Source organism: Planococcus citri, chromosome 4 (genome assembly GCF_950023065.1).
Source record: "Planococcus citri chromosome 4, ihPlaCitr1.1, whole genome shotgun sequence".
Lineage (NCBI taxonomy): Eukaryota > Metazoa > Arthropoda > Insecta > Hemiptera > Pseudococcidae > Planococcus > Planococcus citri.
Window position 1 is genome coordinate 19,666,196 of NC_088680.1, and position 16,384 is coordinate 19,682,579.

Consider the following 16,384-nt stretch of genomic DNA (forward strand, 5'->3'; position numbering starts at 1 on the left):
GTAATGAAACCAACATTGAAAATTGACTAAAAAAATACGGAAAAATGCATCTTCTTGAAGCTAGAAATGTATGAGCATTGAGTAGAGATTTGTGAAAATCGAAATTTCCAAATGTGGTGCATCTGGAGTACTTTTTGAATTCCAAATTTCGGTTCCTCACTCTAGGTTCAATTAAGAGGAGGGCGTTCACAAAGGTTTTCAAGGTGGAAAAAACGAAAACTCGTGTTTCTAGTGCTGGTTTATGGATGACTTTTGATTAAAGCTATTGGCACTAAAAACCTTTCCCTCCCTCCCTCCCACCCTCCCTCCCTCCCTCCCTCCCTCCCTCCCTCGCCCCCACTCCACTAGAACAGAATACTGAATTTGATCTCATTCTGTTGAAGTAGTTAATTCAGTCCGAAATTTTCAAAAGTATTGGGAGAGAGGGTGTCAAACTCACCAAAAAATTATGAAAATGGACTTTTGTGTTCAAAAAAGGGTACTTGGTGATTGAGGTTCTTTAAAAAAATATGGCCTTTTGACACTCATCAGGCCTCAAAAACTACTTTGTTTTTGTTATAAAACCATCTCTGACCAAAATTTCTGTTTGTCCCTCTGTTACATAAATTTTGAAACTTTTTTCATTTTTTGAATTCTTTTTCAAAATTTAAGTCCAAAGTGCTCAAAAAGGATGTTTTTAACCCCAATGTAATAAAAATAAATCTCAATGTTTATTCTTAATTCCAACCCTAAAATTTAAGCTTAATTTTAAGTAGTTTTTCTGACGACTTCGTCCCCCCTCCCTTCCTATCTAAACTATAAATGTTTCTATTTTCACTCAATTTTTTTTTGTTGCAATTTTTCGCAGATTACCAGACGGAAAACAGCCCAGATTTCCGCGCAAACCGACCATCCACCAAGACGGCGATACGTTGGTGATGGAATGCGAACTCGAAGCGAACCCTGTACCGGAGATCGTCTGGTATCAAGGCTCGAAAATCATACTAGACTCGGGTCGAATACGTATGACGAAAAAAGCGACAGGAAAAGATAGCTATTTATTGAGATTAGAGATAAATAATCCGATACCAGAAGACGGCGGAAGTTATCGATGTAACGCTTGTAATATATACGGCGAAAGTAACGCGAATATCGCGTTGAACTTTCAAGGTACCTCAATAATAGCTCCTACCCGTGTAATAATACTACCTATACGCAGAAACCTACTTGTAATTTCACACATATACCTACACCCAGAGATTCTCTTCTTTCATATTATTATTTCGAATGAATGTTATTCGAATTATATCTCGAATCGCTTTAATCGCTTGCCTGATGCATCTCATGTACTAACTCCATTTATTTGATATAGTTCATTGGTTAGTTTTTGTGCTGTACATTTTTCATCATGGTATAGGTGTCTTAATTATTCATTTTTTATATCGTCTGGTTTTTTGTTGGCGATCTGGAAATGATATTAAAGTCTGGAAATTGCGGTTTTCTTGTTTCAGGTGGCGAAGATGGTGCCGGATTTGCTCCCTCGTTTATCGAAAAACCACGTATTATACCTAATGACGAAGGTACGCTTATTTTATTACGATGCAAATGTACCGCCAATCCGAAACCAGTGGTTACTTGGTATAAAGGCAACAAAGTAGTCAACGAAACGTCTAAAATTAAAATGAAAGTCAACGAGCAAGAAAACAATTACGAAATTATATTAGAAATTCAAGTACGTCGAGTTGTCGAATTTATTTCCTCAATTCATCTCTTGAGACAAAGTTCTAATTTTTGATGTTTTTTTTTCTTCGTTTAGGATCCTGTCGGACCAGACAGTGGCACTTACAGATGTCACGTAAAAAACGAATTCGGCGAAAGCAACGCTAACCTTAATTTGAACATAGAAGCTGAACCAGAACCAGAAGGAGACCCGCCTACATTCTTCGAAAAACCACGTATTCGGTCGGAAAATGGAGGCCAGTTGGTCATCATGGACTGCCGAGTTAAAGCTAATCCGAAACCAGAAGTTGTATGGTATCATAATGGCAAAACGCTGACGCAGAGCTCAAAAATTACGTGGAGAATGGAAGAAAAAGAAGACCATTATTATATAAGATTAGAATTAAAAGTAAGCAGTTTCCGTAGCATTTTATTCAGATGGTATTTGAATTGGTCTGGATTAATTATGTGTTTGTTTGATGCAGAATCCTGGCAAAGAAGACCAAGGACTGTATAAATGTAATATAAAAAACGTCAATGGTGAACTGAACGCGAACTTGACCCTAAATATTGAAAGTGAGTCAATTTTCAAGTCTGATTAAAATTACTTTGCCAATGATACTCATCAATATATATTTTTTGTACAGTTAAACCTGTGATTAAAGAAGTACCCAAAGTAGTTACCATTAAAAGGAAATGCGCCGTTATTGAATGTCGCGTTCAGTCTGTCTTCGAACCACAATGTATATTTAGTAAAGATAATGTAGTAATTAGAGAAACCACCAACAAGAAAGTGAAAATTGAACGCGTTTCTGATGTAAGTACCCGCCATCTCGACTTTTATGCCTTTTCATAGAGCAGTATGGATTCTAATTGTGTAAAAATATCTTCAGGGTGAATATTTAATTAAATTGGAACTCGAACCATGCACGACTGCAGACAAAGGTTCGTACAAATTGACTGTGAAAAACGAAAAAGGCGAAGTTACCTCGACCAATATCGAACTTACCGAAGTACCGGAAGAAGATGCGGCTAAAGCGCCCACCATTGGTCAAAAATTGAAATCAGTGGTGAGTGGTGGAGGATTTTAGGCAATATGCGACGAATTTCTGCGCAGATTTTGACCTTTTTTCTGTTGTAGAATGTCAACGAAGGTGGCACTATCGAATTAGAGTCCACTTTGACGATCATAGATAAGACTGTTAAAGTCACCTGGTACAAGTAAGTATCGATTTAATTGGTAATTTTTTCGAAAGGAGAGAATAGTTTCTGATTTTTTGGAATTTTTTTGCAGAAATACTACGATAATTGTCGACTCGAGAGAGACTAGAATAACATTCGATGGCAAATCGGCCAAATTATTAGTGCCCTCGGCGACTATTAAACACACTGGAACTTATAAAGTCAAATTTACCAATTCAGCTGGCAGCAGTGAATCATCCGCTGAAGTGGTAGTGAAAGGTGAGTTGATAAAAATGATGTAGTTGAATTTGAAATTAGCAGATTTCGAAGTTGGTGGCTGGTCTTATGAAAATGTGATCTCTTCGAGTCGATGTAACTCGTTTTTCCTTCTCCTCTCTCGTATTTCATGTCCTTGTAGCCTTTCTTTTTTTCTCCATCAATTCTCGATTTCCTCCTCCTCCTTCTCCTCTGACAAATGCTTGATTCTGAAATTTTGAAATAAAAGAATAAGAAATTAATTTAGTCAGTAGTCTGGATATTTTATATTTTACACTCAAAATAATTTTTCTGGTTCATTTTTACGATCACTTTTTGGAGGGAAGAGAGAAGGGAGTAAAAAAATCATTTCTGAACTTTTTTTCTCAAATTCTTTTACAGAATTTTGAAAAAATTAGTAGATAAACAGAACTGCAGAACTTTTTTTTTAGCCAAAAAATACATTTTCAACCTTTCTTTCAAAAAAAGAACTGTTCCTTTTTTTCTCAACTTTTCATTTAAAGTGGCAAAGAATTGAAAAATTTTAACGGAAAAGTACTTGATACTTCATAATTTTTTGATCACCTGGTACTTATATCTACAAATAAGAAATTTCTGAAGTACATATTTAGAACGTAGGAGGGGGGAGGGTGATACAAAAATCTGAAGAAATTTGCTGGCAGATTTTATTTGAGCATTTTTCCAGGACTTGTAAGAGATGTTTTTTTTTCAATGGTAAAATTTTAGTGACCCTAATATTGTGTTACGAGAACCTCTCCCCTCCTTTATTAGATTTTCCCCAGATTTTTCAAGTTGAGTTATTCTTCATTTTTTATGTTCTGCATAGTTGATTTGACTTGTTTTTTAAAATTTTTTAAAAATTTTCAATCTTGTCATTTTTTACAATTTTTTTGAGTTTTTGCAATATTCTGTGAACTTTTTCCTCTCTCCCTGTTGCTATTTTTCATGCTTCAAGATCCTTGTTTTTTTTTTTACAATTTTCCAGCAAAGTTTTCCCCAGATTTTCAAATTTTTCGATTCAATTCTTTTTTAATTTGTACCTACTTTATTTTGAAGAAAATAATTTTAATGATTATTTTCGAATTTTTCCAAAATTTGTTTCTTTTTCTTTATGTAGGCATTTTTTTTGTTTTTGTTAGTTTTATTTTTTTTTTTGTATAATTTTTATGAAATTTTCCAATCACTTTAATATAACAATTTTTGAAATTCCAGAAAAACGCAAACTCGAGGAAGAAGAAGAAGAGAAAAAGGTATAGAAATGTTCACAAATAAAAAAAAATTATTTCGTTTGTACTTCGATTATATTAATCAGTTATTTTATTTTTTCTCGATATCAGGAAGAGAAGAAAATTAAAACTACCAAAAAAACAGAAGAGGAAAAATCCACATCTGTGGTCTCTGAAAAAGTACGTATTTATGGTAATAATTACCTCTTAGAACTCTCAGAATTTGTATTTTAACCTAAAAAAAACCTCGTAGTTATTGTTTCATTTTCTCGTAGTATGTAGTTTCGTAGAAATATTTTCCTGAGGAGAACCTCATGGCTCATTATAGTATTTTATTCATCTCCCTGTACTTATTCTGTAGTTAGATCATCGTATTTAGATTTTATGTAGTTTTCGTTTCCTTTAAATCCATTTTTTTTTACACTAACAATGTACACGATAGGACGACACATCGATGGACATCGACGACGAAGATGATACGTTGATGGAAGTTGATGACTTACCATTAACCAAGGTACATTCACATTGCTCACATAAATCGCACATTTTGTCATTATTTCATTCGAATCATTCAACGTTGCACTTTCTGCCACTAAACAACTTCCCTTTTTCAACCCAAATAACCCCAAATCTCGATTCTAGGACGAAAAAAAAAGAAAATCTGTATCAGAAGAAACTGAAGTTAAAACGAAAAAAGCTACAGTTGAAAAGGTTTGTATGATTTCATGTGTTAAAATGACCTGTTTGAATACTTTCCCAAGATCCTTATTGCATGAATACCTATCTTTTTGATTTTTAATTTGTGTAGAAGGATGATGCAGAAAAGACCACAGAAAAGAGAAGATCCTCTATATTAAAGAAGGTAAAAATTTGTTTAGATACCTACCTATTTAATGAGTAGAAATTATTGATAGTTTATAGTTTTGCTATTTGAACCTTTGAACCTTGATAATTTTTGTACATTACAAAAGAAATTGCATGATCGAAATACCCTTGAAACGGGCTTATTTATTGTAAAAACCATTTGTGTGCTCTCATATCTTTTACCTTCATGTATTTTAAAAAAAAAAAAAAAAAAAAAAAAAAAAAAAAAAATTAGAAATTTGCCTAGCATTAGACTTTACTAAAGAATGAACTTTTTAGCGAATTATATTTCATCTTCGCGTTGATGCGTATATGTAGATAAGCTTAATTAGTTCCTCATTAACACAGCTTGGTAGTTAGATAATCTTGTATCCCTTTTGTTTGCCGCTTGATCGTAGAAAGAAGAAAGTAAATCGGAATATTCGTTCAGCGAAGAGACACCAGTAGGATCACGACGATCCTCAATCATCAAGGTAGGTTTTACTCTTTAATCGAGAGGTGAAATTGAGACGTCTAAAGAATCGTCTCACTTGCCATATTTAAAATCTATTTTTTGGACTTTTTCGTTAAAATTTGAAAAGAAAAAAATTGATGTCATTAAATTTTAGCAAGAAGAAAAATCTTCGATAATTTCCGAAGAAGAGACACCCTCGGTGAAACGTAGATCTTCGATTAAAAAAGTGAGCTTTTGAAAAGCTTAACGAAATGTGTTTGTCTTTGTGGTTGTTATGTCATTTGTAGCGTTTCTCATGTAAATTGTCCTACTTGTGCATGATTTCAAACCTATTACCTTTTTCCTATCATGTCCGTTTATTTGTTTAGGAATCTTCGAGCGCGGTTACCGAAGAAGAAACTTCCCAAAAGACTCGCAGACCATCGCTGAAAAAGGTAAGCGTTGTATACTACGATCTTCTAACCAAACGTGAATATTAAAACGATAATTTGATAAATAGGACGAATCTCGTAACGTGAAAAAAACCACCGAAACGGTTAAAACTTCCATTTCTGAGAATACAGAAACCCCTCAGCCTCAGCCTGCTGAGAACGGTGTCTCAAAACCAGCCCAACGATCTGTACCATCTGAGAAACCGTCCCCTACTCAAACCACTACTCAATCTGTTGAAAATACAACGACAAAATCATCTCGAGTCGCTCATTCGACAGAACCCAACCCTGACGAACCTAGTCAAAAGTCGATCGAGACCACTGCCTCGAAATCGACAACATCCCAACCCTCTGAAACTAAACCTACCCAATCAACTTTGAAAACCCAACGATCAGAAAGTATCACTCAGACTCCTGAACCCACCCAATCTATTTTGAAAACCCAAAGATCAGAGAGTATTACTCAGACTTCATCTGAACCCTCTGAAACCAAACCCGCCCAATCAACTCTGAAAACCCAACGATCAGAGAGTATCACTCCAGCATCATCGACTCAACCTCAAGATGGCAAATCTCAGCCAGCTGCAGATAAACCAGTCTTGAAAAAGAACCCATTGCTGAAGGTAGCATTTTATTCATTCATCTTCTATCAAATTTTTATACCTTATTTTACCCTGAGATTTCTTATTTCACTACATATTCTCTATTGACAATATTTATAGGAAGAGCCACAAGAACCTCCTCCACCGGAAATAAAACCTAAACGGTTTATTAAGGTGAGAATGTCTACAAAGACACGATTTTTTTTTTACGAGTCATCATCATACGTATTTTTTTCTCACATCGATGAAAACATTTTGATGTTTTGATTTTTGTTTTTTTTCATTCGTCGAACAATTTAGCAAATTAAACCGGAGACTGCTGTTGATGATTTGAAAGATGCTAAGGCTAGATTGAAAGGATTTGCGAAGAAAAAGGTAGCATGCATATACGTGCCCTAGAGGTACTTGAGCGTGTATATAGGCGAAATGCCACACTGTATATTGCTTATGTGATATGATCGTGTAAAAAGGTGTATGTGAAGTGAAGTTTTTTTGACTTTTGAGCCAATTGTATAGGCTTTTTTGGTCGTGTTTTTTTTACGTCTGATACATGTTTTGTAAAGTGTAAATACGTACCTATGTTATTATGTCGTCTGACTGACGTTGTAAAAAGTGTTTTTTTTGTGTTTAAGTTCATCGTGTCGAGAAACGTGATAGTCATTTTTTCATAATTACGTCCATTTTGTCTATTGTCATTTTAATACGAAGCGAATGTCCAATTCGAGTTCTGTGGCGTTTTGAATTTTTCTCAATCCGATGTATATTTCTGTGATTAATTTTTTCCATGGAGTCAATGACCTTGTACACATTTTTCCCTGTGCCATTTTACCATTGTCAAGTGCCATGTGATGGACTATGCTGTTGTCAATATGCGAAGTCTGAAGCAATTAAATAAAAGTTTCAATATCTCAAGTCATAATTACCTAATTAATTTTACCATTTTTTCAGAAATTATCCCTTTTTTTCAATGTGTAGACGTTTAAAATTTTTTTATGAAAATGGGTAATGAAATTAAAAAATGTAAACAGGTATTTTAAAAGTCAATAAAAATTTCTTACAGATGTAAATTTAGCAAAAGGTTTTAGAAAATCACTAAAAGTATGAATTTTTGATTAAATGTTTCGAAAATGCTGCAATCCAATGAAAAATTTTGAATTGAATCAAATTCGAAGAAAATTATGGAATTGAATCGTATCTGGGGTATCATATTTTATGAATACAGGTTGTTCAAAAATGCTCAAAACAACTTCTTGAAAATATCATAAAACATTGCAATATGAAACTTTCACTTGATGCTTTGATCCAATTTTCACCTTTTTTTAAAGATTTTAAAATGTTTTTGTGTTTTGTAACATCTGATGTCTTTTCTTAAAGTTATAAGCAATTTTTCATATCTTTTGTATTTTTTATAATGCTTTGAAGAATTTTTAGAATACTCTAATGATTTTTTTGCTGCTTCGATTGTCTGTTTAAAAACATGAGCAAAAGATATACGTTTTTTTATAAATTTGAAAAATATTTTTATCAAGTTTTAACAAATTTAACAAGATTTACACGCAATTTTTATGTTGCTTTATTAGTTTTTAACAATGTATTTTCAAGGTGTTTTCACGATATACCGACATATCACTTTCTAAAGGGGTTTCGTGATGTTTTAAACCGATTTTACAAACTTATGACGACTTTCATACGTTTTTTCAAAATTTAACAAACATTGCATGATTTTAGAGAGTTTTGTGAATTTTTTAAAATGCGAAATTTGCAGCATTTTTTAAGAATTTTTTTCGAGCTTTTAACAACTTCTCATAGTTTTCATCAATTGCAACACTCAAGATTCGTAGAATTTTACAAATTTTAACAATAGTTGCATTTTTTCATAGTTTTCGTTATTTTTAAGGTGATTTTCTTAATTTTTTAAACAATTTTCTGAAACTTTCAACAATATTTTCATATTTTTTATCAATTTTAACAAGCTTTGCATATGTTTTGTACAATTTTATGCATTTTTAACAATCTTTGCAAAATTTTTTCTTTTTTAAAAAATTGTTTTTCATAATTTTTCGAATAATTTTACAAACTTTCAATAATTTCCTACTAGTTTTTATCAATTTTAAGGTGTTTTGCCTGCGTTTTCTAAAGTTTTATCAACTTTTAATGATATTTGCAATTCTTTTCAGCCTTTGTCAATTTTCAAAAATATGATTTTTAATAATTTTTTTTTCAATTTTTAACAACATTTTTCATGATTTTTATCATTTTTGAATAGTTTTGCGGACACATTACCAAGTTTTGTGATTTTTTCGAAAATATTTGCAAATTTTTTAAATATTATGTAATTTTGTTGTTTTTAAGAAGTTTTTGATAATTTTTCAACCAATTTTTTGAATTTTCTTTTGCTTCTACAAAAGCATTGTTTTTAATAACTTGAATGAGCTTTGCAGAAGTTTTATAAGTTTCTAATCATGTTGAAAAACTTTTTCAAAAATTTCGTCATTTTAATTATTAATTTTTAACCCATTTTTTCAAACTTTAAGCAATTTTCCATTTTTTTGTAACTTTTTGTGATCATGACTTGATTTTGCTCAACTTTTTATTAACTTTTAGGCAGTTTTTGATGTGTTTCAATTTTCAATTTTTCCACCCTTCAAAATTATTTTGAATTTTCAACTTTTAATTTCTTTCACAATTTTTTCGAAAACATTTCAAAATAAAGTAACTGCCAAGTGCCAGATTATCAGTTTCGCATATTGATGGACATATTTGATCATTGTGGTGTTGTCTTTGTTGTAAATAATTATTACATTTTTACGAATACGTGACAAGTGACAACGTGTTTTCAATATTGTGCTGTATTACGCTTTTAACCCCCTTCTCCCTCCCCGTCCCCAACATCCCCCATCTCTACCTCTTGCCAAAGCTGTGCCACGTTACCCACAGTTCACACACATTCGAAATATTGATCATGCACACTGGCAGAGGATTTGTAAATAAATAACAATGTGCTGTTGATATTGTGCTGTTCTGTGCTTCTCCCCCCTCCCCTCTCCCTGCCTTCCATTGTCTTCAGTTTCGCTCTTGTGTAACAATATTCACCATTATTTGCCCACCAAAATATGCACACACACACAGATCATAATTTTCCCCTCTGGTCCAAGAATCGTTTCAACAAATCTTACACATGATGTATACTTTTACCTATATTATCTACAATGTAAAATATCCATATCTTTTTCTTTTTTCATCATTTTCAAATTACCTAATATTTCATCAGATCGTTTCATCATAATTCATAATTTTTCATTTACCCATTATATTTATCTTCAAAATATTCGAGAGATCATTCTCTCCACAATCGACAATTTACACATTTTTTTTTGTACATACTGTAAATTACCCCTTGTTATTTATCACCCCACCTACTTGATGTTTCAATCCATATCCTCGCATGAGCCTAATTCCTTTATGTGTTTATTCTCAGGAGAAAAAAGAAAAAGAGGCTGAAACCGTTGAAAATTCCATTGCCGCTAAAAAGGGTCTCGATAAAATCGTAAGTATTCGTAATTCAACATCAACTGATGAACCTGAATGTGAAATTCAACGCTTCTCGATACCGGTTTTATAATATGGTGACCTCTTTTTTTCTCAAACTCCTTTTGCAGGGTGAAAAGGAAGAAGTAAAATTAGAGAAGATCGAAGTGAAAAAAGCTCCTTTGAAAAAGGTTTGTATAATACGACAAAATAGGTACCTACCTAATTAAAATCTTTAAAATTTTCTTATTGTATGCGAAGTTCAAGGTACAGTATGACTTAGCTGTGTAAATTGGTAGTTTCATTATCATCACTTTTAGTTCACAATGTAATGGTAACACTGTATAGATAATTTTTAAAACCACCCTGGGCGAATTTTATGGGAAAGTATCCTCCCCCCTTCGTCTTGCTGTAATCATAGGCGCCGCTGAGGTCAAATTTCTGGGGGGGCCAAGCTATGAAGGCAAATTACCAGCAGCATATACATATTTTTTTTACGTAAACGTAACATATGATTTTAGTAGGGTACCTGAGTGCCTATATTCGTTTGTTTGCGTTAAAAACAGTGTTTCAAAATACATATTCATTTTTGGTGCAAATAAAAACTTGAAAAAAGAAAAAAAATGAAAATTTTAGAATCCAGAGCTCATCCAAAGGAAATTTTGGAGCTGCACAATGATGAGTTACTTCTAAGTTCATCATTTACATTTTACTTCAAAAGGGTATAGGAGGATTAGGTACGGTTTTGGGCCCAGAAATGGATTTCGACGAAATTCACACCAAAGGTTACCCATGATGAGAAGATACGCTCAAAAAATTTTCAGACCCCCAGACCTTTTTTTCAGGGGGGGAGGGGCCAAAATGTGTTTTTTAAACTTTATTTTCCAGTGTTTCGCCAAAAGTAGATAAAAATTTCGCGTTTTTTTGTATCGATTCTTAAGGGTGAGGGGAAGCCCCTGAAATTTTTTCAAAATTTTTCGGACCATTTTTCACCAAACTGTGGCGTTTTGAAAATTTTGAGCGGCCATTTTGTAAAGAAGTTGCGGAGGTACAGTCACCATTTTTTTTTCCTAAAATACGTTATTTAGTCAAGATTATACCATAAAAGTTTCAACGAGTTTGAGTTGGTGCAACACTGTCAAAAAAAATAAAAACTGACCACGCGTCATATTTGCCGGGGGTTGGGCATGATAGTCCACGGCGCTATCGTGGGAAGTTACGTAGCGTTCGCGCGCGTTACTGTCGTTCGTGGTTGTCTCATAGTCCAGTCAAATAGGGGGGAAAAATGGGTGAACCACATACTCGTTATTCCAATCAAATATTTTTTGGTGAATATTGTCAGAAATGTCAACCCCCTCCCTTCATATATACCCCTCGAAATGGCGTTTTTTCGTCTTATTTCATGTTTTTTAACAATGAAAATTGCGAGGAACAATTTTCTAAACATGTTTTTTGGATGTATTTACGACCCCTCAATATCATATATTTTTTCGAAATTTTTGTTTTGGCAGGTCCGTCATGGTGAAAATTTGAAAAAACGAGTCATAGAGGGGGTAAAATGAGTATTTTGGAAGAATTAACTATTAATGAGTGAGGTGTCTTTTCCGCATGATTCGATACCACTAAGCACGAATATGACGTCAGATTTTCTGCTGCACTCATCAAGCCCCCCCCCCAAGTGTCTTCACTCCTTCAGCCTCCTCCTCAATTTTTAATATTTTTAAAATATAGTTATTTTGATGATATTGGTGTTTTCATATGTTTCAAACCTACGGAGCACAAATTTTATGTCAGATTTTGTTTTGCACCTACCTGGCCTCTCCAGGGCCTCAGTCCCCTCCTCAATTTCTACTGTTTTTTAAACGGAACTACTTTTATAATATTTGTGTAGTTTTCAAGTGAACCGAACTACCTGAATGGAAATACAAACGTCAGATTTCGTTTTACTCGCACCCAGCCCCTCCGGAGCTTCTACAGGGGCCGGGTAAGTGTAAAACAAAATCTGACGCAACATTTGCGCTTGGGAGGTTCGAACGACACCAGTATCATAACGTCATTATGAGGGGGTAAATATGAAGGGAGGGGGTTGAAATTTCTTATGGGTACACCCCTTACAAATGTTTACAACGTACTTAAAAATGAGAAAAATCGGTTCACATGGGGCTGAGAAAATAATTTTTATTCCATTCCAGAAAAAGGGTGTTTTTCAAAAATGGGATGAGGGGGTCTGGGGATCTGAAACTTCCAATGCGGAAGTTCCTCGTTAAGTACCTTTACCTACCTAGTACCTACCTACCTAACATGCAAATATCAATCCAAAAGCTCACGGAGCCCATTTCTAAAAATTACGTCACTTCGAGGGATCGTAGCGTCACCCCCTTGGGGCTAGGGAGTTGTTTGATAGATCATTCGATAGGTATTTGAGAGGACATAAAATGATCACAAAGCTCATTCTACTCGAAAGTTGATATTTTAGAAGTTTTTAACGAAAATCTGATTTTGAAGGGGTGTGATCCACTGTGGGAGGGGTCGGGGGGATTTTAATATGTTGTTCACCACACTACTCTTGACAATATTCACCAAAAAATATTTGATCGGAATAAAGAGTATGTGGTTCACCCATTTTTCCCCCCTATTTGACTGGACTATGAGACAACCACGAACGACAGTAACGCGCGCGAACGCTACGTAACTTCCCACGATAGCGCCGTGGACTATCATGCCCAACCCCCGGCAAATATGACGCGTGGTCAGTTTTTATTTTTTTTGACAGTGTTGCACCAACTCAAACTCGTTGAAACTTTTATGGTATAATCTTGACTAAATAACGTATTTTAGGAAAAAAAAATGGTGACTGTACCTCCGCAACTTCTTTACAAAATGGCCGCTCAAAATTTTCAAAACGCCACAGTTTGGTGAAAAATGGTCCGAAAAATTTTGAAAAAATTTCAGGGGCTTCCCCTCACCCTTAAGAATCGATACAAAAAAACGCGAAATTTTTATCTACTTTTGGCGAAACACTGGAAAATAAAGTTTAAAAAACACATTTTGGCCCCTCCCCCCCTGAAAAAAAGGTCTGGGGGTCTGAAAATTTTTTGAGCGTATCTTCTCATCATGGGTAACCTTTGGTGTGAATTTCGTCGAAATCCATTTCTGGGCCCAAAACCGTACCTAATCCTCCTATACCCTTTTAAAATTCAAATGATGATTTTTTTTTGAAAAATTGAAAAGCGAAAAAAATGAGCCCAAACGTTCTTGAAAATTAGTATTTTGAGAAGCAAGAAGCATGAAACGATGGAATTTGAATGATGATTTTTTTTTTAATCTAAGAAGAAAAATAGAAAAGCAAACGGCCCGAGCGAAGCGAGGGCAAAACTTTCAAAAATCAGTCCTTCTTTCAAGAGGTACACGATGGTTTTTTTAGTGTGGTCAAAATTTCATCACTGTTGATGTTTTCTTTGAAAAAGTCATTTTTAGAAGTCACTCAAATATTGAACTGATTTGCATTTTCCTAAAAAGCCAGACCATTTTTTTTCAAGCATATGATGATGGTAGTGTTATTTAAAAAGTCTGCTGTTTTTTACATAAATATGAATCCTGCTTGGGGGGCCAATTTTGAGTTTGGGGGGGCCACGGCCCACCCGGCCCCCCTGGTTGCGGCGCCTATGGCTGTAATGTCTTGGGGTAATTTAACTAAAAAATCTATTTTTGAGATCAATTTCTTCTGCTTTTGTATTTGTGCTATGTGAAAAATCAGTGTTGCCGGTGTAAAAAGCGCGAAAATTTGTTAGTAAAAATGATTAGAAAATGTAAATTGTAAATACGTAGAGAATGTAGTTTGGTAGTAGTAATTTAATATCTTAGTGTACAGAATATTAGTAAGTACTCGTAGAGTTGATTAGTAACTAACCTTATACTGTACAAATAGGAATCTTCTCCCGAAGAATCGGAAGAGGAATCGGTACGATCAGTGAAGAAAGTAAGTACCCGAATGTAAATATGGTAGAAATTTGTAAATTGTAGACTCTTATCGCGTCATTTTATTTTCACGTGTCATTAGGAAGAACGAAAATCTTCTGTGGCCACGTCAGAAGAGACCTCAAAGACGAAACGTCCTTCTATTAAGCCGGTTCGTATGAAAGGATATAGCTTTTTTGAGTATTTGAAGGGTTGATGAGAATAACTTGAGCATGGTTTTATGATTTGGGAATTGGGATTAAAATTGAACTTCAGGGAGAAGGTGATGGTTTGGATTTGTATAATTTAAATGCTCAAGTTGGGTTGTGAGGGCATTCTCATTAGGTGGGTAAGGACGTGAAAAATCTGTTTAATGATCTCTTTGTGGTATTAGGAGGAAAAACGTAATTCTTTGGATACCCCCGTTGAGAATAATATCGAAAGGAGGCCATCGGTGAAAAAGGTATGATCAGAAATGGCCACATTTAGGTTCATAATTCTGTTTAGTGTTCAAAATATTGATCTTTTTCATCTTATTTTAATATCAGACGATAAGAAAATCGATAGATTCAACAGCTGAGGAAAAGACAGCCGAAAGGAAACCCTCGATTAAAGTAAGATTCATAAAATCATTAGAAATCTATGACCAAATATACAGGGTGTCCCGTTACGAGTGTTGATTAATTTGTCTGGTAATGCTGCAACCTAAACTGCACGAGTGTAAATTAGTTTGCCGATCTGAGAAGCTGAAGGGGCACAAGCACAGTTGAGGTTTTGAGTGGTGTTTTTCAAAGTTCATTTTTTGCCTGTTTTCAAAATTGAAGGCACCAGAGAATTTCAAAAGTATTAATCAATTGCAGCTCCTTCAATTTTGAAGGTGGATTAAAATTGAAAAGGATCTTTTCTGTTCCATTTTCTTTGGATAATCAATCTGATACTCCTTCCCCTTCATTTTCTGGAATAGGCAAACGAATTGACACTTGTGCAGATTGAGTTTGCCTACGACCAGATGAATTATTCAACATTCATCATGGAATACCCAGAATTACCCCCCAACACGTGAAAAGACGTATCACCATCTATCATTCATTGAAAAATCATCATCATATCGAGCTTAAAGTAGTTAGTTAATTAACGTGTTGTAGCCAAAAAAAAAATCGCACTTTCGTTGTGTACGTACCTACACTGCTTTCATCGTAGTTAGAAACTGCACACACACACAGTAGTTTAATTTTATTGATCGTTTTAAGTATGTAGTAGTTAGTTTAATCCGTGCAAATAGTGTAGCTTGTAGATTTGTTTTGTAGCAGGACACAGACAGCACTCTAACAGATAGCTCTTCTAGTCAAAGTGTAGACACTGTTGATCGTGTAACTACTTCGAAAGTAAGTATCTTGTTGTCGTAGTTAGTTTAACATCAACTATATGCCCCCATTTTTTTAACTCATTGGAAACCATTTCTATCCAAATGTTACCACTTAGGAAAGATCCAAGTCCCCGAATACTCTCGAGGTACCTTCTGTTGATAAACTAAAACCTAAAAGGTTATCTATCACTAAGGTAAATCCATGTTTTCTTCTTCGTTCCCCCTTCTGCCCCTAGCACGCTTTACTTACCCAGAATTTACATGCTTTAGGATGAGGACGTTACTAGTCCTGAGTTACTTAACGAGGTAAAATCCAGACTAAAAAGGTTCTCTGTTAAAAAGGTAACCTTTTCCCGATTCATTAAGTATCAGAACCCTGTCGTATGATTGATTCTAATCGACCCCCCTTGTTTCATATTTACTCAGGAAGAACCTCCCAAAAGCAATCTCGAGATCCCAGCCTTAGAACATGTAGGTGAAAGACGATTATCTGTCAAAAAGGTAATTGATAGTTTCCCTATTGCCCCTGAAATTTTCATTGCACATTTCTATCGCTTATTTTACTCGCTTAGGATGAACTTAAAATTAACCTCGAACCTCCGTGTCTGAGTAGAAGTCCTTCTGTTGATAAGGTAAAGTGTCAATTGTTGATGAATTTCCAACAGACATTTTCATTGCACTTTTTTTTAACCTCCCTTGTTTATTTTTTTCACATTTAGGATAAACTAGATGTCCCTAATGGAGATAAAATCAAACCCAAAAGACCATCTGTTAAGAAGGTAAAGGAGTTTTCTCCTTAA

The 16,384-nt window shown here is 34.4% G+C and overlaps 1 protein-coding gene across 27 annotated transcripts in view; it reads left to right on the forward strand.

Annotated features, from left to right (window-relative positions):
• The window catches only part of bent (projectin protein bent), a 136,882-nt gene that overhangs the window by 70,241 nt on the left and 50,257 nt on the right, over nucleotides 1–16,384 (forward strand). For 8 of the 27 annotated variants that reach the window (XM_065364383.1, XM_065364385.1, XM_065364386.1 and 5 more), the window contains exons 8-38: nucleotides 848–1,149; nucleotides 1,491–1,711; nucleotides 1,796–2,107; nucleotides 2,184–2,274; nucleotides 2,346–2,515; nucleotides 2,592–2,768; nucleotides 2,840–2,919; nucleotides 2,993–3,159; nucleotides 4,369–4,406; nucleotides 4,494–4,562; nucleotides 4,825–4,896; nucleotides 5,025–5,093; nucleotides 5,191–5,244; nucleotides 5,645–5,719; nucleotides 5,855–5,926; nucleotides 6,069–6,134; nucleotides 6,200–6,754; nucleotides 6,854–6,907; nucleotides 7,034–7,108; nucleotides 10,212–10,280; nucleotides 10,393–10,452; nucleotides 14,190–14,240; nucleotides 14,322–14,390; nucleotides 14,613–14,681; nucleotides 14,767–14,832; nucleotides 15,526–15,603; nucleotides 15,701–15,778; nucleotides 15,855–15,926; nucleotides 16,011–16,085; nucleotides 16,157–16,216; nucleotides 16,304–16,363. In XM_065364383.1, coding sequence (XP_065220455.1) covers nucleotides 848–1,149; nucleotides 1,491–1,711; nucleotides 1,796–2,107; nucleotides 2,184–2,274; nucleotides 2,346–2,515; nucleotides 2,592–2,768; nucleotides 2,840–2,919; nucleotides 2,993–3,159; nucleotides 4,369–4,406; nucleotides 4,494–4,562; nucleotides 4,825–4,896; nucleotides 5,025–5,093; nucleotides 5,191–5,244; nucleotides 5,645–5,719; nucleotides 5,855–5,926; nucleotides 6,069–6,134; nucleotides 6,200–6,754; nucleotides 6,854–6,907; nucleotides 7,034–7,108; nucleotides 10,212–10,280; nucleotides 10,393–10,452; nucleotides 14,190–14,240; nucleotides 14,322–14,390; nucleotides 14,613–14,681; nucleotides 14,767–14,832; nucleotides 15,526–15,603; nucleotides 15,701–15,778; nucleotides 15,855–15,926; nucleotides 16,011–16,085; nucleotides 16,157–16,216; nucleotides 16,304–16,363 — 3,526 coding nt within the window. The remainder of the gene's footprint in view (nucleotides 1–847; nucleotides 1,150–1,490; nucleotides 1,712–1,795; nucleotides 2,108–2,183; nucleotides 2,275–2,345; nucleotides 2,516–2,591; nucleotides 2,769–2,839; nucleotides 2,920–2,992; nucleotides 3,160–4,368; nucleotides 4,407–4,493; nucleotides 4,563–4,824; nucleotides 4,897–5,024; nucleotides 5,094–5,190; nucleotides 5,245–5,644; nucleotides 5,720–5,854; nucleotides 5,927–6,068; nucleotides 6,135–6,199; nucleotides 6,755–6,853; nucleotides 6,908–7,033; nucleotides 7,109–10,211; nucleotides 10,281–10,392; nucleotides 10,453–14,189; nucleotides 14,241–14,321; nucleotides 14,391–14,612; nucleotides 14,682–14,766; nucleotides 14,833–15,525; nucleotides 15,604–15,700; nucleotides 15,779–15,854; nucleotides 15,927–16,010; nucleotides 16,086–16,156; nucleotides 16,217–16,303; nucleotides 16,364–16,384) is intronic. The other 19 variants (XM_065364401.1, XM_065364402.1, XM_065364407.1 and 16 more) reach the window with 17 other exon arrangements.